This window comes from Macrotis lagotis, chromosome 1 (genome assembly GCF_037893015.1).
Source record: "Macrotis lagotis isolate mMagLag1 chromosome 1, bilby.v1.9.chrom.fasta, whole genome shotgun sequence".
NCBI lineage: Eukaryota > Metazoa > Chordata > Mammalia > Peramelemorphia > Peramelidae > Macrotis > Macrotis lagotis.
The window spans coordinates 240,786,479-240,809,703 of record NC_133658.1 but is presented as its reverse complement, the minus strand read 5'-3'; the positions used below and the strand labels follow the sequence as shown (position 1 = coordinate 240,809,703).

Below are 23,225 nucleotides of genomic sequence, written 5' to 3'. Positions count from 1 at the left end.
TCCTCCTAAAAGGTACCATAGACAATAAAGTAATTTCAATACTAAATATGTATACACTCAATGATATAGCATCCACATTCTTAGAGAAGTTGAAGGAGTTACAGGAAGACATAGACAGTAAAACTCTACTAGTGGGCGACCTTAACCTCCTGTGCTCAGATTTAGATTACTATTACTATAACCAAAAGATAAACAAGAAGGAAGTTAAGGAGGTAAATAGATTGTTAGAAAACCCAGACATGATAGCCTTTCGGAGGAAATTGAATGGGTAGAAAGAAACATACTTTCTTTTCTGCAGTACATTGCACTTACACGAAAACTGACCATATACTAGGGCATAAAAACCTAATAATTGCAGAAAGGCAGAAATAGTGAATACATCTTTCTCATCTCATAAGGCAATAAAAATCACATGCAATATTGGGCCAGGGAGATATAGACCCCAAACTAATTGGAAACTAAATAATCTCATTTTAAAGAATGAGTGGATCAAACAACAAATTATAGAAAGAATGAATTATTTCATCCTAGATAATGACAATAATGAAACAACATACCAAAACCTATGAGATACACTCAAGGTGGCTGTCAGGGGATATATTATATTTTTAAATGCCTACATGAATAAATTAGAGAAAGAGAAAATCAATGAACTAAATATGCAACTAAAAAGCTTAGAAAAAGAACAAAATAATAACCACCAATTAAATACCAAATTAGAAATTTTAAAAATTAAAGGAGAAATTAATAAAATTGAAAGCAAGAAAACTATTGAACTAACAAATAAAACCAAGAGCTGGTTGTATGAAAAAAAACAATAAAATTAATAAACTTCTGGTCAATTTGATTAAAAAAACAAAGAAAATCAAATTTCTAGTATCATAAATGGAAAAGGTGAGCTCACTACCAATGAGGAGGAAATTAAAGTAATAATTTGTAATTATTTTTCCCAACTCTATGCCAATAAATTTGATAATCTAAGTGAAATGGTTGAATATTTACAAAAATATAAGTTGCCCAGGTTAAATGAAGAGGAAATTAATTACCTAAATAACTATTGCAGAAAAAGAAATTCCACAAGCTATTATTGAACTCCCTAAGAAAAAATCTCCAGGGCCAGATGGATTCACAAGTGAATTCTATCAAATAGTTAAGAAACAACTGGTTCCAATTCTATAAGAACTCTTTCAAAAAATAGTTGAAGATGGAACTCTATCTAACTCTTTCTATGACACCAATGTGGTGCCGATACCTAAACCAGGAAGAGTTAAAACAGAAAAAAGAAAATTATATCTCCCTGATGAATATAGATGCAAAAATCTTAACAAATGATTACAAGAAGTTATAATTAGGATAATACATTATGACCAAGTAGGATTTATCCCAGGAATGCAGAGTTGGTTCAATATTAGGAAAACTGTCAGTATAATTAGCTATATCAATAACAAATCATATGATTATATCAATAAATGCTGCAAAAGATTTTGACAAAATACAGCACCTATTCCTACTAAAAACACTAGAGTGTAGGAATAAATGGATTGTTCCTTAGAATAATAAGCAGTATCTATCTGAAACCATCAATAAACATTATATGCAATGAGGAGAGGCTAAAGGCATTCCCAATAAGATCAGGGTAAAACAAGGATGTCCATTATCACCACTACTATTCAATATTGTATTAGAAATGTTAGCTTCAGCAATAAGAGAAGAAAAAGAAATTGAAGGAATTAGAACAGGGAAGGAAGAGACAAAACTCTCACTCTTTGCAGATGACATGATGGTATACCTAGAGAATCCTGAAAAATCATATAAAAAAACTAGAAATAATTAGCAACTTTAGCAAGGTCGCAGGATATCAAATAAACCCACATAAATCCTCAACATTTTAATATACAACTAGCAAGATACAGCAGAAAGAGCTAGAAAGAGAAATCCCATTCAAAATAACTTTAGACAATATAAAATACCTGGGAGTCTACCTGCCAAGGCAGACTCAGAAACTTTTTGAAAACAATTACAAAACTCTTCTCATACAAATAAAATCAGGCTTAAATAACTGGGCAAATATCAATTGCTCATGAATAGGCCAAGATAATATAACAAAAATGACAATTCTACCAAAATGAAACTACTTGTTTAGTGCCCTACCAATCAAAATCCCAATAAATTACTCTAATGAGTTAGAAAAAATGTAAGTAAATTCATATGAAGAAAGAAAAAGTAGAGAATCTCCAGGGATTTAATGAAAAAAGTACAAAAGAAGGTGGCTTAGCCCTACCAGATCTAAAATCATATTAGAAAGCATCAGTCATCAAAACTGTCTGGTATTGGCTAAGAAACAGAGCAGTAGATCAGTGGAATAGGCTAGGTGCAATAGCAGGAACTGATTATAGTAATCTGCTGTTTGATAAACCTAAAGAGTCCAGCTATTGGGATAAAATCTCTCTCTTTTCAATAAAAACTGTTGGGAAAATTGGAAGGTCTAATGGCAGAAACTTGGATTAGACCAGTACTTCACACCCTATACCAAGATAAGATCAAAATGGATACAGGATTTAGACATAAAGAACAATATTATAAGCAAACTAGGAGATAAAGGAATAGTTTACTTGTCAGATCTATGGAAAGAGAAACTGTTTATGACCAAGGAAGAGATGGAGAACATCAATAAAAATAAACTAGATAATTTTGATTACATTAAATTAAAAAGCTTTTGCACAGATAAAACCACTGTAACCAAGATCAAAAGAAATGTAGTAAATTGGGAAACAATTTTTACAACTAGTATTTATGACAAAGGACTCATTTCTAAAATATACAGAAAAATGAGTCAAATTTTTAAAAAGACAAGCCATTCCCCAATTGACAAATGGTCAAAAGATATGCAAAGGCAATTTACAGATGAGGAAATCAAAGCGATCCATAGTCAGATGAAAAATTGCTCTAAATCACTAATTATTAGAGAAATGCAAATTAAAGCATCTCTGAGGTACCACCTCACACCTCTCAGACTGGCCAATATTACCAGAAACAACAATGACAAATGTTGGATGGAATGTGGGAAATCTGGGACACTAATATATTGTTTTGTTTTGTTTTTTAGGGTTTTGCAAGGCAAATGGGGTTAAGTGGCTTGCCCAAGGCCACACAGCTAGGTAATTATTAAGTGTCTGAGACCGGATTTGAACCCAGGTACTCCTGACTCCAGGGCCGGTGCTTTATCTACTGTGCCACCTAGCCACCCCAACACTAATATATTGTTGGTGGAGCTGTGAACTTATCCAGCCTTTTTGGTGAGCAATTTGGAACTATGCCCAAAGGGCAACAAAAATGTGCATACCCTTTGATCCAGCAATACCACTACTGGGTGTATACCCTGAAGAGATTATGAAAAAGGGTAAAAATATCACTTATACAAAAATATTCATAGCAGCCCTGCTTGTGGTGGCCAAGAATTGGAAATTGAGTGAATAACCTTCAGTTGGGGAATGGCTTAACAAACTGTGGTATATGTATGTGATGAAACACTATTGTTCTATTAGAAACCAGGAAGAATGGAAATCCAGGGAAGCCTGAAAGGATTTTCATGAACTGATGCTGAACAAGTTTTGAAGAACCAGAAGAACATTGTACACCCTAACAGCAACATGGGGATGATGGTCAACCTTAATGGACTTATTCATTCCATCAAAGCAATAATCAAGGACAATTTTAGAGCACCTGCAATGGAGGATATTCTCTGTATCCAGAGAAAGAATTATGGAGTTTGAACAAAGACCAAAGACTGTTACCTTTCATTTAAAAAAATTATCTTATTATGCAATTTGGCAATCTCCTATACTTTATGTTTCTTCCTTAAGGATATGATTTCTTTCTCATCATATTCAACTTAGATCAGTACATACCATAGAGACAATGTAAAGACTAACAGATTGCTTTCTGTGGGGGGGATGGGGGGAGGGAAGCAAGATTAGGGGGAAAATTATAAAATTAAAAATTAAAAAAATATTTGGAAAAAAAAGGATGGGGGCAGCTAGGTGGTGCAGTGGATAGATCACTGGCCCTGGAGTCAGGAGTACCAGGGTTCAAATCCGGCCTCAGACACTTAATAATTACCTAGCTGTGTGGCCTTGGGCAAGCCACTTAATCCCACTGCCTTGCAAAAGAAACCAGAAACCTAAAAAAAAAAGAATAGAAGGAAAGCATAAAACAGGGGGAATTTTTTTTACAGAAAATTTCCCTGATAAAGTCTGTATTTCTCAAACATATAGAAAACTGAGTCATTTCCCAAATGATAAATGGTCAAAGAATATGAACAGTTTTCAGATGAAGAAGTCAAAGTTATCTATAGTCATATAAAAATTCTCTCAATCACTTATGGATTATAGTGAAAAGTAAATTAAAACAACTTTGAGCTTTCATTTCACATCTACCAGATTGGCTATTATAGCAGAAAAAGAAAATAACAAATTTGATGGGAACGAGGAGAAAATGGGACACTAATACTGTATAGATTGAGTTGTGAAATGATTCAAACATTTTGAAAAGCAATTTGGAATTATTAACCAAGTGCTATAAGACTGTGCAATGATCCAGCAATATAACTATTAGGTTGGTATACCAAAGAGATTTTTTTAAAAAGGACTAATGTACAAAAATATTTCTAGCCACTCTTTTTTGTAATAGGGAATGTCTATCAATTGAGGAATGGCTGAAGAAATTGTGGTATATGATTGTGATGAAATACTATAATACTTTTTTTGCAAGGCAATGTGGTTAAGTGGCTTGCCCAAGGCCACACAGCTAGGTAATTATTAAGCGTCTGAAGTCCGATTTGAACTCAGGTACTCCTGACTCCAGGGCCAGTACTCTATCCACTATACCACCTAGGCACCCCATGAAATACTATAGTACTTTCAGAAATGATACAAAGTGAGTAAAACCAGGAGTACATTGTACATAGTATCAGCAATATTGTATAATGAAGAATGGTGGATTATTTAGCTATTTTCAGCAACACAATGATCTAAATTCTGAATATTCAAGATAAAAAATGCTATTCACCTCCAGAGAAAGAACTGATGAAGTCTGAATGCAGTTCAAGTCATACTTTTTTTAACTTTATTTTTCTTGGTTTTGTTGGGAGTAGGGGGATTATTCTTTCACAACATAATGTGGAAATATTTTGTATGATTACCCACATATATAATATGTTTATATAAATATGTATATATATATATACACATATACACATACACACATCTGTATAAAACCTCTCTCAAATTGCTAGCTTCAAGGAAGGGGGGAAGGAAAGAATTTAGAACTCAAAATTTTTTTAAATGACTGCTAAGAAACATTTTCACATGTAAATATAAAAAAAATTTTAAATTAAAAGGAAAAAAGGAAGAAGTTAATTTAAAAATCAGAAAAACCATAAAACTTTCTTTTAAAAATTCAGAAAACTGATGACTGCATTGGGGGTGGTGGGGACAACAAACACTTGATTTTATATAAATGCTTCACATTCATAACTCACTACTGCCTCAGCAGAGGAGCAGGGAGAGGTGTCTTCTTTGGTAATAACCTTGCTCTTCAGACATTTATGACATTAATTTTCAACTGTTTTGTAGTTGGGCTTTCTGTGTACATTGTTAGAATCATAATATATGTTGTTCTTCTGGTCACTTCACTTTGGATCAATTCCTTTATGCCTTTCCATGCTTTTCTATATTCATCATATTCAATAAGTATTATAGCATAGTGGTGTTCACTTACATTCATGTTCCACAATTTGTTTAGCCATTCCCTAATTAATGGTATCTACTATATAGTTCTTGTATGTATATTTTAGAGTCCATGGAATATTTACTTTCATGAGTGGCCTCTATGTGTCTAGTAGTTTTTCATAAATATGTTTTCTCATGCTCTATGACCATATATGTATGGCAGTGTTTTAGTCATATATGTTTACCAATCAGAAAAAAAGTAAAAATGGTCTACTGGAAAAGAAATTAACTCATTAAAAAATAAAATTTACCAACTGGAAAAGGAAAACAGCTCATCTAAAAATAAAATTAATCAACTGAAAAAGGAAACACAAAAGCTAACTGAAGAAAATAAAACCCTCAAAATTAGAATTGGACAAATGGAAACTAATGACTCTATGAGCCACCAAGATTTCACTTAAAAAAAGCTAAAAGACTGAAAAAAAATAGAAGAAAATGTAAAATACCTCTTAGGAAAAGCAAATGACCTAGAAAATATATCTAGGAGGGATAATTTATGAATTATTAATCTACCTAAAAGCCAAGGTCAGAAAAAGAGTCTGGGCAATATCTTGCAGGAAATTATTATGGAAAGCTGCCCTAATATCCTAGAACAAGAAGATATTCTTGAAAGAAAGTAATTCTTGAAAGAATCCATCAATCACATCTAGAAATAGATCACCAAATAAAATCTTCAAGGAATATTGTAGCCAAATTTCAGAATTCTCAGGTAAAGGAGGAAAAAATACTGCAAGCAGTCAAAAAGAAGCCATTTAAATACCAGGAAGCCAGTCAGGATTGCACAAGAGGACCTGGAATATGATATTCTGGAGGGCATAGGTGCTCGGATTACAACTAAGAATAAATTATCCTGCAAAATTCAGCATATTCTTTCAGGGGAAAAGATAGATTTTCAACAACATAAAAGACTTTCAAACTTATCTAATTAAAACAAAACTAGAATAGGACAGAAAATTTGATCTTCAAATGCAAAGACTCAGAAAATGAGATAATGATGAACTGAAAGGAAAAAATATATATATGCCAATAAAAGTAAGGGGAAAAATATTATCAATAAGACTAAATGGGAAGACAATACCTGTCTTAGACAAGTTAAGAGGAACATAATTAGGCAAAAGGTGTGGGTATAAATTGATTGTGATGTTATGGTTGAGAACTGTACTTCTTTCAAGACAGTTGAAAAGAGTATACTTTGACAGAAGTACAAGACAAGTACAAAACAATTAAGACTTGAAAAATGACTATACTGGGAGAAGAAGGTAGAGGCATTAGAGGATAATCAGCACTATATGAAGAGGCTCAGAGTAACTCTGAGCAAGTCACTTAATATCTTCCTTTGCTGTTCTTTGTACTTCATCTCCTACTTCTAGGCAATTACATGCCTGTAATTTCCTCCGTACTCATAGGAGAGGAAAAGTAGGGAAAGTATTAACACTGAATAAATCTTACCCTCAACAAATTTGGTTCAAAGAGGGAATGTTGTACATTGTGAATTGAATTTAGAAATTTATCCTACCCTACAGAGAATTAGGAGGGAACAGGGGAAAAGACAGTGGGAGACAGGCAACAGTCAAAAGCAAAACATTAGTGAGGAGGAATAAGGAGAAAGGAGAAATGTAGGATGGAGGGAAAGAAAAAGTCTGCTTGTAACCAAAATTAGAAGGAATGCAGAAATATAGGAAAAAATTTTCACAGTTTGTGTTTCTATAAGAAATACTGAGTAGATGAGCTATGAAAAAGCCTGGAAATACTTGCATGAACTGATGCTGAGCATAGTGCATATTAACAGCAACTATGATGGATGCAGCTCCTCTCAGCAGTTCAGTGATCAAGGACAATCTTGAGAGATGTGTTAAGGAAAATGCCATCCATGTCCAGACAAAAAATATGGAGTCTGAATGCAGAGAAAAGCATACTGTGTTAATTTTTAAAACTTCTTTTATGATGTTTCTTTCTCTGTCATGATCCTTTCCCCCTTAATTCTAATTCTAATTTCACAACATGCCTAATATGGAAATAATATTAAACATGACTGTACATATACAACCTATATTAGATTGTTCCATGGAGAAGGGGGAGGGAAGAGAAGATGGACAAAAAAATGTGGAATTCAAAGGCTTGCAAAAGGATGAATGTTAAAAGCTATCTTTGCATGTAAGTGGAAAAAATTAAAGAAGGGAGGGGGGGAAAGCATCTACTCACCTTGATGAATTCTGAAAGATAGAACTTGGATTGACTTAATCCAGGGTCTACAAAAGGGTATAGACTTTTTCTTGATTTCTTCCTAACGAATCCTCAACAGTCCACCAACCACATACACAGGGAGGTAGGGATCAACTTTAGGACTAGTATTCCCCTGCTATAGTAACCAAACTGACCCAGCAGCATCTCCCCCTACCAGAACCTTCCAGCCTGTTCTTCACTCCCAGACTTCCAAACCATACTGTCTCATCCTGGAACTTCCCTCAGTATCTGGACCCTCCTCACCCTGGAACACCTAGAGACCTCTGTCAGAAAGTTTTTTTCCCCCTTATCTCATCTACCAGGGAGAGATCAGTTTTCTCTTTCTAGATCAGTAAGTATGGATAAGCTTCCTATACAGAACCCAGGAAAAAAATATTTTATAACCATTTTCTTCTAAGTCAGATGGAGAGTTGATTTTATAAATAGAAAACTGGCTTCAAAATCTGCAAAATCTTGTTCTTCCTCACGTTCATACAGGTGGAATGACTTTGAGCAAGTCACTTAATCTATTTCTCCTTGTTGCTCCTTGTACAAGACACTTCACCTCCTACTTTTAAGCAATTACATGCCTCTAATTCCCTCCCTACTCATCTTCATCCCTTGGCTTTCTTCAAATCTCAATTAAAATCCTACCTTCTGAAACAAGCTTTTTTATACTAGTGATATCTGTCTAATATTATCACCAATTTATTTTGTTTACATATGGTTGTTTGCACATTGTCTCCTGCATTAGATGGAGTTCCTCAAGTGCAAGGACTCTGTTTTGCCTTTCTTTGAATCTCCAATACTTAACACAGAGTAAGGGCTTAATAAATATTTGTTGATTGACTGCTCCAGGCTACTTACTCTCTTAGATGCTTATAATTTACAGAAGAGGGAAAGATTGCATCTGTAATATTACTAAGCATTATGAAATCACAGATCAAATCTTTACCCTACTCCTCCTCTCCCCCTCAAATCATAAGGTCCAACTTTCCTAATCAGTATCCATTTTTCTTTTTATTTGCAAGGTGAACATTTCATGGTAAGCATAAAGAATTATTGTCAAAAGAAAAAAAATTACCTACTAGGAAATATATTTCCTCTTGGAATATGTTGGGTGTTTCCTGCCTTATTTTGTTAAAAACTATGATAGTCACTTTTTCCCTTCCTTGTATTCAGGTAGTGAGCTTCAGACTTCATTTCTGTCTCCTTTCCCTCATTCTCCACCCCTGCCTCCCAGCTAGGTTGTCCTTACACATTGGTGAGTTTCTCCTTTCTGTCTTGACCTTTTTTCCACCCACAAGTACAGGTTTGGGTCACTTTTCATTATTTTAAGGAAATTCTGAGGTACCCTATTCCTCTCCTGCTTCCAGTCATCTCCTCTACAAATGATTGGCCACCTCCCACCCTCGGACCATGTTCTCTTTCCTCATCACCACCCCTTCTTCAGTTTTAGAATCAGGAGTCGTGATCAGATCAACTCTGCAATTTTTTTCTGAATAAGATGTATACATTTACTCCCCTAGCCCCACCCCACCATGACCAGGGATGTTCTAATAAATGTTTAAGACCTAGTTCTTCAAAAAAAAAAATGTGTGCACCATGAACTTTTAAATTTAATATGCATTATGATCATTTTTCCCCATCACTTTTTAAAGTCTAGACAATCAACAAAACAAAGTCCTAACTTGTAGCATCTGCCAATTTCCAAGGTATAAGTGCTCATGAAAATTTAACAACCTCCTTTATCAAGTAGCCAATTCAACCTAGCTCTAGCATATTCCTGTTTGAAATTGTGGGAGTGAGATTGCCAGGGGAGGAAGCATAGAGAGGCAAGAGGAGAGAAGTATGTGATCACCCCTCCAACACTCAAAGTCATTTATTTTTATTCTCATAGTACTGTAGCCCTCAATATATCTTACCATAGATGCGGAAGGCATATTCAATCTTCAGACTGGGGCAAGCCTGGGCACTGAATACAGAAGCCATTCCCAAAACATCTTCAAATGAGAAGACATCATCATGGGAGAATACTCTGCAGATTCTGTCTCTGAAGGGGTTAACCTGTTGAGCAAGGAAGAAGAAGGTTTTGTCTCCTGTTGCACTTGGAACTGGTGTTCACTGTCTATGTCCATGTTCTTAGCTTCCTTAAAAGTAAGCTTAATTGGGGCAGCTAGGTGGTGTAGTGGATAAAGCACTGGCCTTAGAGTCAGGAGTACCTGGGTTCAAATCTGGTCTCAGACACTTAATAATGACCTAGCTGTGTGGCCTTGGGCAAGCCACTTAACCCCATTTGCCTTGCAAAAACCTAAAAAAAATAAGTTTAATTGATAGCTTTTTCTTCTTGTTTGTACATGACTGTTTGCACATTGCTTTTCCTATTAGACTTTGAACTTGCAGGGATCGATTTTTCTCTCAATCATTTTTAGATTATCCCACAATACATACACACAGAAAGAGAGAGAGAGAGAGAGAGAGAGAGAGAGAGAGAGAGAGAGAGAGAGAGAGAGAGCACATTAAGCCTCCCTTTATAACAAAGGAAAAAATAGCTAGTATGATTCCAAATTATATTCCAGAATGAATGTACAAAATTACAGTTCCACTAATAATGCATTCTCTTTCCACATCCCCTTCTGAGGAGTTTTTGTTTTACTTTTTTATAATCTGATAGGTATCTCAGTTGTTTAAATTTCTATCTTCTTCTTCTTATTATTAATGATTTAGAGTAGTTTTTATAAAAATAATTGATAGCCTACATTTTTTCTTTAGAAAACTACCTATTCATATCATTTGGAAATTTATCCATCGAAGACTGGCTCTTGTTTTCATATTTTTGTACTTCGGGTATCAGACTTTTGTCACAGATATTTGTTGGGGGGATTTTCCCTTGTAGCAGCACTGATTTTCTTTGTGCAGAATTTTTTTTAATTTTATGTACTTAAAACATTCACTTTTATCTTTTTATAATTGCTTCTCTAATTTGTTTGAGAATTCTCCCCTTAGCCATACTTATGAAAGGTATATCCTTCCATTTTTCTTTAATTGTTTTGATGGCATGTCCTTTCATATTTAAGTTGTATATCCATTTAGAAATTATTAGAGTATTGTGAATTATTATATTTCTGCCAAACTTGTTTCCAATTTTCCTGGTATTTCTATTGAATAGAGTCTAATTCTTGTCCTGGTAGTTTTTATTCTTGGCCTTATCAAGGACTAGACAATTGTGTTTGATTGCTTGTGAGTTTTGCTTTCCTAGTCTGCTCCACTGATCAGAATTTTTATTTTTTACTAAGTTATGTTGGTTTCAGCCTTATGCTATAACTTAAGATAACAGTAATAAAGTGTCTTCTTTATTCCTACATTTTTCTTTATCCATTGAGAATTTTGATCTTTCTTTTCCTTCTAATGAAATTTGTTAATACTTTTTCTTGTTCCACACAGTAATTGCATGATAGTTTAATTGGTATGGCATTAATTCTATAAATCAATCAATCAACCAGCATCTATTAAACATTTCTTCTATGTGTCAATCACTGGGGAAACAGCCATAAGAGATATAATTGATACTTAAGATATTCACAAATGTTTAGAAATACCCTGGTAGGTTATTTGGGGCAAAAACAGGAGTACAAATGAAATCAATTCAATTAGGATACAAAGAGTGCATTTGAAGATCTTACAGAAGAAGAAGGTAACAGAGACAACCAAGTTGTTAATTTGTTAAAAGTTTAAAGAAATGCCTATATTTATCCCTGTACAAAGAATAAAAAAAAATTGTATATCAAGATTTGAGAGGAGAGGACTAGGATAGAAATTGTAGCTATAGGATACCCAAGACTTGCCAATGAATTGGATTTGGAGGAAGTAAAGAGGAGTGAAGAATGAAGGATTACTTAGACATTGTTGATATGAAGAAGGGAAGTTAGGAAGACAGGTGGGTTGGCAGGCTTGTAGATCCTAACACAAAAATATCTTACAATTGTTTGGGGAACAGATCAAAATTCTGATCTGAGAACCTGTTATAATGAGGATGGGGAGAAAAACCAAAACTAGGATTTCATTGATATAAGGCGCTCCCAGGAAAGGAAATTATCTTCATATTTGCTGGAGTCATTTCTGACCAGTGTAGAACAGTTAATAATTTCCTGATTTATTAATGATAATTTCATCTTTAAAAGCTAAAGGAACCAATCAAAGGAATAGCTTATTGTGACTATGATTCTCATGGGCTAGATGAAGCTAACCAGACTCTTGGTCTCTGCCTTTGCTGTTTCTACCTTTATTATGCATATCTTTGTTTTTTTGCAGCATTGATTTTATTAGTACAACACTTTTTTAAATTTAATATAGTTAAAATCCTTCATTTTGCAGTTTATAATCTGCTCTAATTCTTGTTTGGTCATAAATTTATCTCTTTTCCATAGATCAGAAAGAATATATTTTGGTCTATTGATATATCTATGGTATCACTCTTTATGTCTAAATCCTGTACCCATTTTGACCTTATTTTGATATAGGGTGTGAGATTTGGATCTATGGCTAGTTTTGGCCATACTATTTTCCAGTTTTCCCTACAATTTTTGTCAAATTGTGAGTTCTTATCCCAGAGGATGATGTCTTTGGGTATGTCAAATAGTAGATTGCTGTAGTCATTTACTGTGTTTCCTTTTGAACCTATCCTAATTCACTGATCCATTACTCTATTTCTTAACCAGTACCAGGCAGTTTTGATGACTTTATAGTATAGTTTTAGATCTAGACCACCTTCCTTTACTTCCCCCCGCATCAGTTCCCTTGCTATTCTTGCCCTTTTGTTGCTCCAAATGAATTTTGTTATAATTTTTCCTAGCTTGGTAAAAATAGTTATTTGGTAGTTTGATTGGTATGGCACTGAATAAGTATTTTAATTTGGGTAGAATTGTCATTTTTATTATATTAGCTTGACCTAACCATGAGCACTTGACATTTTCCCAATTATTTAGATATGACTTTATTTGGGTGAAGAGAACTTTGTAATTATGTTCATACAATTTCTGGGTTTGTCTTGGGAGCTAGATTCCCAGGTATTTAATGTTGTCTACAGTTATTTTAAATGGAATTTCTCTATCTCTTGTTCTTGGGATTTGTTGTTCATAAAAAAATTGCTGATAGTTTATGTGGGTTTATTTTACATCCTACTACTCTGCTGAATTTGTGAATTGTATCACAGAGTTTTTTAGATGATTTTCTTGGGCTTGCAACTATAGGATACCCAAGACTCTAGGTATACCTAGAGTCTTGGCTATCTCTGTATCTCTAAATATATCATATCATCTTCAAATAGTGAAAGTTTTGGGGTGGCTAGGTGGTGCAGTGGATAGAGCACCAGCCCTAGAGTCAGGAGGACCTGAGTTCAAATGTGACCTCAGATGCTTAATAATTACCTATCTGTGTGACCTTGGACAAGCCACTTAACCCCATTGCCTTGCAAAAACTAAAAAAAAAGTCAAAGTTTTGCTTCCTCCTTGCCAATTCGGATTCCTTCTTTCTCTTCTCTTATTGCTACTGCTAGCATTTCTAATACTATAGTGAATTGTTAATGGTGATAATGGGCAATCTTGTTTTACCCCTGAATTTACTAGAAATGCTCTGAGTTTATTCCCATTAAATATAATATTTGTTGATGGTTTTAGATAGATACTATTTATTATTTTAATGAAAACTCCATTTATTCCTAAACTTTCTAGTGTTTTTAATAGGAGTGGATGTTGTAGGCTTTTTCAGCATATATTGAGATACTTATATGATTTCTGTTGGTTTTACTATTGATATGTTTAATTATGTTGAGTGTTTTCCTAATGTTGAACCATCCCTGCCTGCCTGGTATAAATCCAACCTGATCATGGTGTATTATCCTGGTAATAACTTGCTTTAGTCTCATTGCTAAAATTTTATTTAAGTTTTTTACATCAATATTCATTAGGGAGATTGCTCTATAATTTTCTTTGTTTTGGTTCTTCCTGGTTTAGGTATCAGTACCATGATGGTGTCATAAAAGGAGTTTGGCAGAACTCCTTCTTCTCCTATATTTTAAAAATAGTTTATGTAGAATAAGATGTTTGTAAATCCATCTGGACCTGGAGACTTTTTCTTAGGGAGTTTATTGATGGTTTCTTCAATTTCTTTTTCTGAAATGGAGTTATTTAAGTAATTTAATTCTTCTTCTGTTAATCTGGGCAGTTTGTAGTTTTGTAAATATTCATCCATTTCACTCAAGTTGTTAAATTTATTGGCATATAGATCGGCAAAGTAGCCCTGAATTATCTCTTTAATTTCCTCCTCATTGTTGGTTAGTTCACCCTTTTCATTTTTGATGCTGGTAATTTGGTTATTTTCTTTCTTTTTTCCATCAGATTAACCAGAGCTTTGTCTATTTTATTGGCTTTTTCATAAAACCAAATCTTAGTTTTATTTATGAGATTAATGTTTTTCTTGCTTTTCATTTTATTAATCTCTCCCTTGATTTTCAGAATTTCTAATTTGGTATTTAATTTTGGATGTTTGTTCTTTTCTAGCTTTTTTAGTTGCATACCCAATTCATTGATCTGTTTCTCTATTTTATCCATATAGGCATTTAGACATATAAAGTTTCCCCTCAAAACTGCCTTGGTTACACCCAATAAATTTTGGTATGATGTCTCATTATTATTATTTTCTTAGATATAATTATTGATTATTTCTATTAGTTGCTGTTTGATCCACCCATTATCTAAAATAAAGTTATTTAGTTTCACTTAATTTCCAATTAGTTCTTGGTTTATCTTTCCTTGTCCTTTGTTATGTGTAATTTTTATTGCATCATGGTCTGAGAAGTATGTATTTATTATTTCTGCTTTTCTACATTAACTTTAATGCCTTAGTGCTTGGTCAGTTTTGGTGAAGGTGCCATGTACTGCATTGAAAAAGATACATTCTTACACCCAAAGGGCAACAAAAATGTGCATACTCTTTGATCCAGTAATACCACTATTGAGTCTCTACTCTGAAGAGATTATGAAAAAGGGTAAAAACATCACTTGTACAAAAATATTCATAGCAGCCCTATTTATGGTGGCAAAGAATTGGAAATTAAGTGAATTTCCTTCAACTGGGGAATGGCTTAACAAACTATGGTATATGTATGTCATGAAACACTATTGTTCTATTAGAAACCTGGAGGGATGGGAATTCAGGGAAGCCTGGAAGGATTTGCATGAAGTGATGCTGAGTGAGATGAGCAGAACCAGAAAAACACTGTATACCCTAACAGCAACATGGAGGTGATGATCAACCTTGATGGACTTGTTCATTCCATCAATGCAACAATCAGGGACAATTTTGGGCTATCTGCGATGGAGAATACCATCTCTATCCAGAGAAAGAATTGTAGAGTTTGCACAAAGACTAAAGACTATTACCTTCAATTTAGAGGAAAAAACAGTTATCTTATTATGTAATTTTGATATCTCTTATACTTTATTTTTCTTCCTTAAGGATATAATTTCTCTTTCATCACATTCAACTTAGATCAATGTATACCATGGAAGCAATGTAAAGACTAACAGACTGCCTTCTGTGGGGGGCGGGGGGCGAAGCAAGAATAGGGGAAAAAATTGTAAAACTCAAAATAAATAAAATCTTTCTTAAAAAAAATAAAAAGTACATTCTTTTCTATCCACATTAATAGACCAGAGGTCTATCATATCTAAGTTTTCTAAGATTTCATTCACTTTCTTAACTTCCTTCTTGTTTATTTTGTTGTTAGATTTATCTAGTTCTGAGAGGGGGAGATTGAGGTCTTCCATTATTAAAGTTTTTCTGTCTATTTCTCCTTATAATTCACTCAGTTTTTCCTCTAGGAATCTTCGATGCTATACCACTAGGTGCATACATGTTTAGTAATGATATAGCTTCATTTCCAATGGTGCCTTTTAAAAAGATGTAGTTTCTTTCCTTATCCCATTTAATGAGATTGATTTTTGCTTTTACTTTGTCTGAAATTAGGGTCACTACCCCAGATTTTTTTACTTCCTCTGAGGCATAACACATTTTGCTCCAACCTTTTATCTTTACCCTGTGTGTATCTCTCTGCTTCAAATGTGTTTCTTGTAAACAACATATTGTAAGATTATGGTTTTTTAATCTACTCTACTATCCATTTCCATCTTATGGGACATTTCATCCCATTCACATTTACAGTTAAGATCACTAATTCTGTATTTCTCTCCATGCTTTCTCCATATATATTTATCTTTTCCCTTTTCTCATTCCTCCTCACCAAAAATTTATTAACTTTCTCCTTTGATTTTTCTTTTAAAAATTTAAGTTTGTTTTCACTTATACCTTCCCTTACCTTTTATCAGTCCCTTCTTCCCTTTCCCTATGCCCGCCCCCCCCCCCTTCCCTGTGGATTAAGTTAGATTTTTAAACCCACGTGGGAATTGTTTCCTCACTGGGCTAAATCTATTGAATAAAATTTACTCAGCATTCACATTCTCCCTTCTTTCCCTAATTAAGTGAAAGAATCATGAAGAGTGCTGGGAGGCTCTGGAGGTCTCACTGAGAACTTTACAAATGATTGTTAAGTAACAGAGACACTGTCTCAGGTCCTCACAATTTATGATGCTCTCATTAGACAAGATGCTTAGCCCCTTGTGATTAAAGCAAGTCAAGGTATAATGAGATACTTAAGTGAAAATTAACTAACCTGCTTTTTCCCCCCCAGGGCTTTTTTGTCTCAAATATAGTGATGTGATCTTGGACCTCTTCAACTGAGAGACAAGACCCAATTAAACCCATATCCTTTAGGTTCATTCTCTTCAATTATATTCTACCCTCTAATTATCCTTAGAGAAGTAAAGTTCTAATGAATTATAATTGTTATATCTTCCCTTTTAGGTACCAACATTTGTTTAAAACAGTTTTGTTTTTTCAGTCACCTTTTTCATTTACCTTTTTTATGTAATTCTTCAGTAGTGTAATTGGCAGTTGAATTCTTTGTTCAGTTCTGATCTTTGTGTCAGGAAATTCTGGAAGTCCTGTATTTCATTGAACATTCATCTTTTTCCCTGACAATATATGCAGAATTTTGCATTCTCGGTTATAATCCCAGATCCTTAGCTCTCTGAAATATGTTATTCCAGTTATTATTCCAGTTCTTCTGATCCTTCAGTATTGAGGCTGATAGGTCCTGTGTCTGATTGTGTTCCCTTTGTTTTTGAATTGTCTTCTTTTTGCTGTTTGCAATATTCTTTCTTTTATTTGAGGGTTCTGCAATTCGACTATTACAGCTTTTGGAGTTTTTATCCTGGGGTCTCTTTCTGGAGGAGTTCTGTGGATTCTTTCAATTGTTATATTGTTACCTTGTTCTAATAGATTGGGGCAGTTTCCCCCATATAATTTCTTTTTTTTTTTTTAGGTTTTTGCAAGGCAAATGGGGTTAAGTGGCTTGCCCAAGGCCACACAGCTAGGTAATTATTAAGTGTCTGAGACCGGATTTGAACCCAGGTACTCCTGACTCCAAGGCCACTACACCACCTAGCCGCCCCCCATATATAATTTCTTGCACGATGTTTTCCAGATTCTTTTGTTGGTCCAGACTTTCTGGTTGTCCAATGATTCATGGATTGTTTCTTCTGGATCTGTTTTCTAGGTCATTTGTTTTCTCTAGAAGGTACCTTACATTTTCTTCAATTTTTTTCAGACTTTTTATTTTATTTGATGGAATCTTATAGTCTTGTAGATTTATTGGTTTCTAGCTGTTCAATTCTAATTTTTAGGATTTTATTTTCTTCAATTACCTTTTGTATTTCCTTTTTAAAGGTGTTGAATTCTCTGGTCAATTTTTTCACAATTTTCCTGCATGACTTTCATTTCTTTTTTTTTTCATTTTTCTTCTTCTCTTCTTTGTTTTTTTACATTCTTTTTTAAGTTCTTCTATGAGCTTTTATATTTGAGTCCAATTTATAAACTTTTGATACTTCCTCTTGTGAGTGATTTTTCAGTTTTCTTCTTCAGACATGGCATTGCTGTCACCTTTATCTGTGAAGTAGTTTTCAATAGTGAGTGTTCTTTTAACTTTTTTTGTTCATCTTTGTTGTGTAGTTCTGCTCCTAGGATATATGGAGTATAGATCCAAGCTTTTATTTTGCTGGGGTTGAGGTCTGATCCCTGACTTGTTGGCCAAGATGTTGCCTATGAAATCCAGGCCTTGCCTTTTCAGAGGTCCCTCCCCCCTTTATGTCCAAGTTCTGACTTAAGAGAGGATTGTTCCCAACCCAGTCCTGTCTTTTACTCCAGTGTTTTCAGGATTCAGACTTTGTTTGGGGTTGGGATCCTCCCTGCTGGCTTGCTATCCAGCTGCCAGGACCTCTGTTATTATTAAGCTGTTGGGACCTGGATTGCACTGTGGATAAAAGCCTACTGCTGACTTTCCCTGCTTTCCTACATCCTGGACTTTTCTTCCCCTTTTCCCCCAAAAGAGACAGACCTTCAAATGAAGATCCTTCGTGCTGTCTGCAGTTGAAAATGTCTCTGAATCTTCTCTTTTTCTTAGTGGGATCTGTAGTGTGAGTGTCAGAGTAGAGGCTTCATTTATTTTTTCTGTTATGCATATCTACCAGTGATATTTTGGTCAGTACCAAACTCTCCCTCGATGAACAAAAAATTAGTTGCTAGAGTGGAAGTAACTACTCCATCTTCAGACTGATGATAACTAAGAAAAGGGAAGTCAACCGTGAATCTGGCAGATAGGCTAAACCTTGGAAGAACAGATTTCAGAGAAAAGATAGGTTGAGTTCCCATGAATTAAAATTCTCTAGGCAAAATCAGTCCAGAAAATATGGGAAGCTTTCAGAAATTACATTCTGAAGACACAAATATAAATAATTCTAATGAGGAATAAAGAGGTAATTGTTTAAAGAGACCAATTTGGTTGCACAAAGAACTAACAAAGAACAGGTAAAAAAGCATGAATATAAATATTTGTTGTGGCACAGTCATTTAAGAGTTGACACCAAAAGGCAAGAACAACAAAATGGGGGGGGGTGTTAAAAAGTCATATTGTGAAGGGGAAAATGAGAATCAAAGAAGGAAGAAGATTCTTGCAGGAAACCTGGAGAGAAGGTTGACTTGCACAGCCCATAATCAGTTTCAAGGAAAATGGTCATTCTGCTACAAAAGGTAGAACAAAAGAGAGTAATAGAAAGCTAATATTTATAAGAGAAATGAGGAGATTGTAAGAGAGTACTGGACTGTCCTTGACAAGTTAAAATCTCCAGAACTGAGCTGCAGTTTTGATTCCTTAAAGAACTGACAAAACTGCTGAGCCAGTAATACTTGAAAGATTGCGGAAAATGACAGTGGTACCAAAGAACAGGTGTTAGATACCATGTATTGAAAGAGAGAAGAGAATGGAGTTACTAGAGACTGGTAATTGGGGAAAAAAATCTGACCAATTGATTAAAGAGTGGTGGTGATCATTTAGAAAAGGAAGAATTTGGTGATCACAGTGGTGATCATTTAGAAAAGGAAGAATTTGGTGATCACAGTGAATCAGTCTGACTTTGCTTCGTGAAGACTAATATCAATTTCTTTCTACACAAGGTTGCTAGTCTGGTAGATACAAAGAGTACTGATTAGTTCAACTGGATTGTTGCAAAGCATTTTAAAGCCTGTTTTGCTATTCTTATGGAAATCATGACATGAGGAATGTAGGATAGGAGAGTTACTTAGATTTGCACTAATTAAGTGGGCAAACCCAAAGAATGTCATTAACTATTCTAAATTAGCTTAGGTAGAGGTCTTGTAGTAGAGCATACCACATTTGATTAGTGATATGGATAAAGTCATAGGTGGCATGCTTTTCAAATTTGCAAGTGACACAAAGTTGGAAGGTATAGATGACTTGTTCCACAAAGATCTTGACAAGCTAGAACCAAATTTAATAAGATGGAATTTAATGGGGATGGTTGTAACATTTTGGTGAAGCTAGATGACACAGTTGATAAAGTGCCAGTCCTAGAGTCAGGAAGACTCATCTCCGGGAGTTCAAATATGGACTTCAGATACTGTCTAGCTGTGTGACTTAACCCTGTTTGCTTAAATTTCCTCATCTGTAAAATGAACTGGAAAAGGAAATCCATACAGGTGGAAATAATGGAACTAAATCTAGAAGAGGCTTTAATACTCAGAGAATCCAGTGTCTTCCTTTTATAGATGAAAAAACTAAAACCCAAGGAGATTAAGTGACCTGCCTAAAGCTACAACACAAGTTGTGTCAGAGGCAGGATTTGAATCCATATCATCTAACTCTAGGGCTTTTAGGTGACTCTATGTGGATAGAGTTCCAAAACTGGAGTCAAGAAGATCTGAATTCAAGACCCTGGGCAAACCAGTTTGCTTCAGTTTGCTTCAGTTTCCTCATCTTCAAAATGAGTTGAAGAAGCAAATGGCAAACCACTCCATTTTCTTTACCTAGGAAATCCCCCCAAAAGTCACAAACAATTGAACATGACTGAAAAACAGTTGGACAATAGCAAACATCTATCTAACTATCTAAAGCCAGTTATTTGTCCACAACTACACTTCTTCCCTAGGAAATAGTAACCCATCCAAGTAACCTACTGTGGATTCAGAAATCATGGCAAGGCTTTTCTCAAGAAATGACAGCGACTTTTCTCAAAGAGGGGATCAAGTGGAAGAATGCAACCAATCCCAGTTTTGCAGACAAAGAGAAATTTCTCCATCCTCAGAATCTACGACTGAGATTGTTTAGGGTATAAGTCAATTTTTCCAGAAGGTGGCAGTATAGGACCGAAATAGCCAACCACTTAGTCCCTCTTTCAGAAAGATTTAAAATAGGATTAAAAAATAATCTGGACGGCACATAGTCTTGAGATACTGAAAATTACTTCCTTTGGTTGTATACTACGCTGATGTGAAGTGACAGTCACACACTAGAAAGAGCCCTGGGTTTGAATCCTGGCTTAGTCCAGAGGTAACAGATACTTGGTCCACAGCACTCCCCAGTGAGGCTAGAATCAGATTAAAATTTAATGGGAAAATAATTAACAAAATAAGTAAAAATAAGCTAAAATATAATGTTGATGGGTGCCTTTCTATCAATATGCAATCAGGGGAATCCTTGTATTTGGGCTAGTGGTCCCCATTTCTACTTGAGAAACAATTCTGAGAAGAGATCTATAGATTGATCACACTGAAGGGTCTCCCACTCTTCACAAAAATGTTAAGAACCTTTGGACTAGAGGATTTTTAAGGTCCCTTCCAATTCTAGGTTCTAGAGTTGGTGCTTTTAAAAGCATGAGGATACATACAAACACTCCATAACATTGCCAGATCATCATCAAGCAAAGAAAGTGACAGAAGAAGCAGAACCATTGCTCTACTTTCCTTATCCACCTCCTCTTTGTAATAAACCTTCTCCTTCAATGCTCTGACCTTATTCATTTTATACTAGTTTTCCCTATTTAAAAATATGAACTGAATGAGGGATGGGGGGGAGGGGCTAAAACTTGATTTTGATCTAGGCCCTGAAACTCCTAGGATAGCCTAAGAAAGCATTGACTTGGAAGTTAGGAGATTTGTATTTTAATTACTTGTCTGACCTGAATCACCTGATTTCTCTGGGACTCAGTTCCCTGGAGCCTTGAGAAGACATTGGACTTGATGATCTCAGAGGCCCCTTCCAACTCCAGCATCCTAAATCCCTTGGGGAAGCTTCTATGAAAGCCTTCATACATCCTTCCCAGGGCCGAGAGGGCCCTGAAATTTTAATCAAAAGAAATCAAATCCGTTTAAGTTAATGCACTATCTCTGTTGGCTAAGCCCCCAGAGGAGTCCTTCCTGCCAACTGTTTATAAAAAATAGACAGACTATGTATTTTAAATGTTCAACCTTCCTGGAGTCTAAAAACAGAAAGGCTACATTGGAACTGTCTCCTATGTGACAGATGGGCTGGCAGCGACCATCTAAGGATGTGTCCTGCCTGGAGGCCTTCTGAGGCGTCACTAATGGAACAAAGAGCAGAGGAAAGCAGTAAAAATGCTAAATATTATTAAACAGCCAGGGAATAATGGGGCCCAGAGCCTGTCTTAGAATCACATAGAAAAGCATCATTTCCAGACTCCAGGCTAAAGAAAACCAACTTCTCAGAAGCCCTGATATTTTACCATGGAACATTCATAAGATTAGAGGTGAATGGAACCTTAGGGGTCATTTACTCTAACTCCCTCATTTTACAGATAAGGAAATTGAGGCACAGAGAACTGAGTGACTTGATCCAGGTAACCCAGATACTCAGTGTAGCAGCACTGGAATCTGAACTCTGGATCTCTGAATCCTTGATGTCACAAAAAAAATTCAGAAAGCATTGATATTTGGAACTCATGCTTGCTGGTTTATAACTTCTAAATGTTGATTATGAAGACCCTTTCTTCTATGCCATTATGGCAGCCTCTTCTTCCTAAGGCATATGGGATTTATCATCCCATCATGTGGAAAAGGGATCATACTTATTCTGACTGACCCCAGAGAAGAAAACTAGGAGTAGTGAGTCAAAAGTCCAAAGGATCAAATTTAGGCTCAATTTCAAGAAAAACTTCCTAATAATTATCTTTAATTAAGAATTATCCTCTGAAGATTGGGGTTCCTCCTCCTTGGAGATGGGAAAAGCAGAGATAGACATCTCTTTGCTTCCTCCACCAGAACTACCTTATTTTTATTTTGCTTATATTTTATGTATGTTTTAGGTCATCTTTTGTCTAAATTCTTACCCTGACTTTAGTCATTGAATGGGCATTGCTTCAGACAAACTGAAACCTGAGAAAGACCTCAGCCTGAGCCATCATGAGTCATCTTGACTTATATCTTGTCACTGGACTCAATAACTCTGGAGGCAAAGTAAGACTGACAACTTAGTTCAACTCTGCCTCACTTAAATCCAATTCACGTGCAAGTCAAGACATTACCTTCATGATGTCATTGGTCCTTTTCTAGAATGAAGGACCAATTCTTCTCTGATAGAATACAGACTCCTTGAAAGTAAAGACTGCTTCTTTTTTTGTCCTTGTATCTTCAGTCTCTGTAATAGTGCCTGGTACATAAAGGGATTAGGTAAAGAAGTTTGGATTTTCTTTGATAGACAAAATTTCTTTGAAATTTCCCAATGGCTGA

General features: G+C 35.1%; 1 protein-coding gene across 1 annotated transcript in view; it reads right to left on the bottom strand.

The window, feature by feature from the left end:
- The window catches only part of CIB4 (calcium and integrin binding family member 4), a 122,143-nt gene that overhangs the window by 19,454 nt on the left and 79,464 nt on the right, over positions 1–23,225 (bottom strand). Inside the window, exon 4 of the mRNA XM_074209919.1 lies at positions 9,938–10,079. Within this exon, the coding sequence (XP_074066020.1) occupies positions 9,938–10,079 (142 nt within the window). The remainder of the gene's footprint in view (positions 1–9,937; positions 10,080–23,225) is intronic.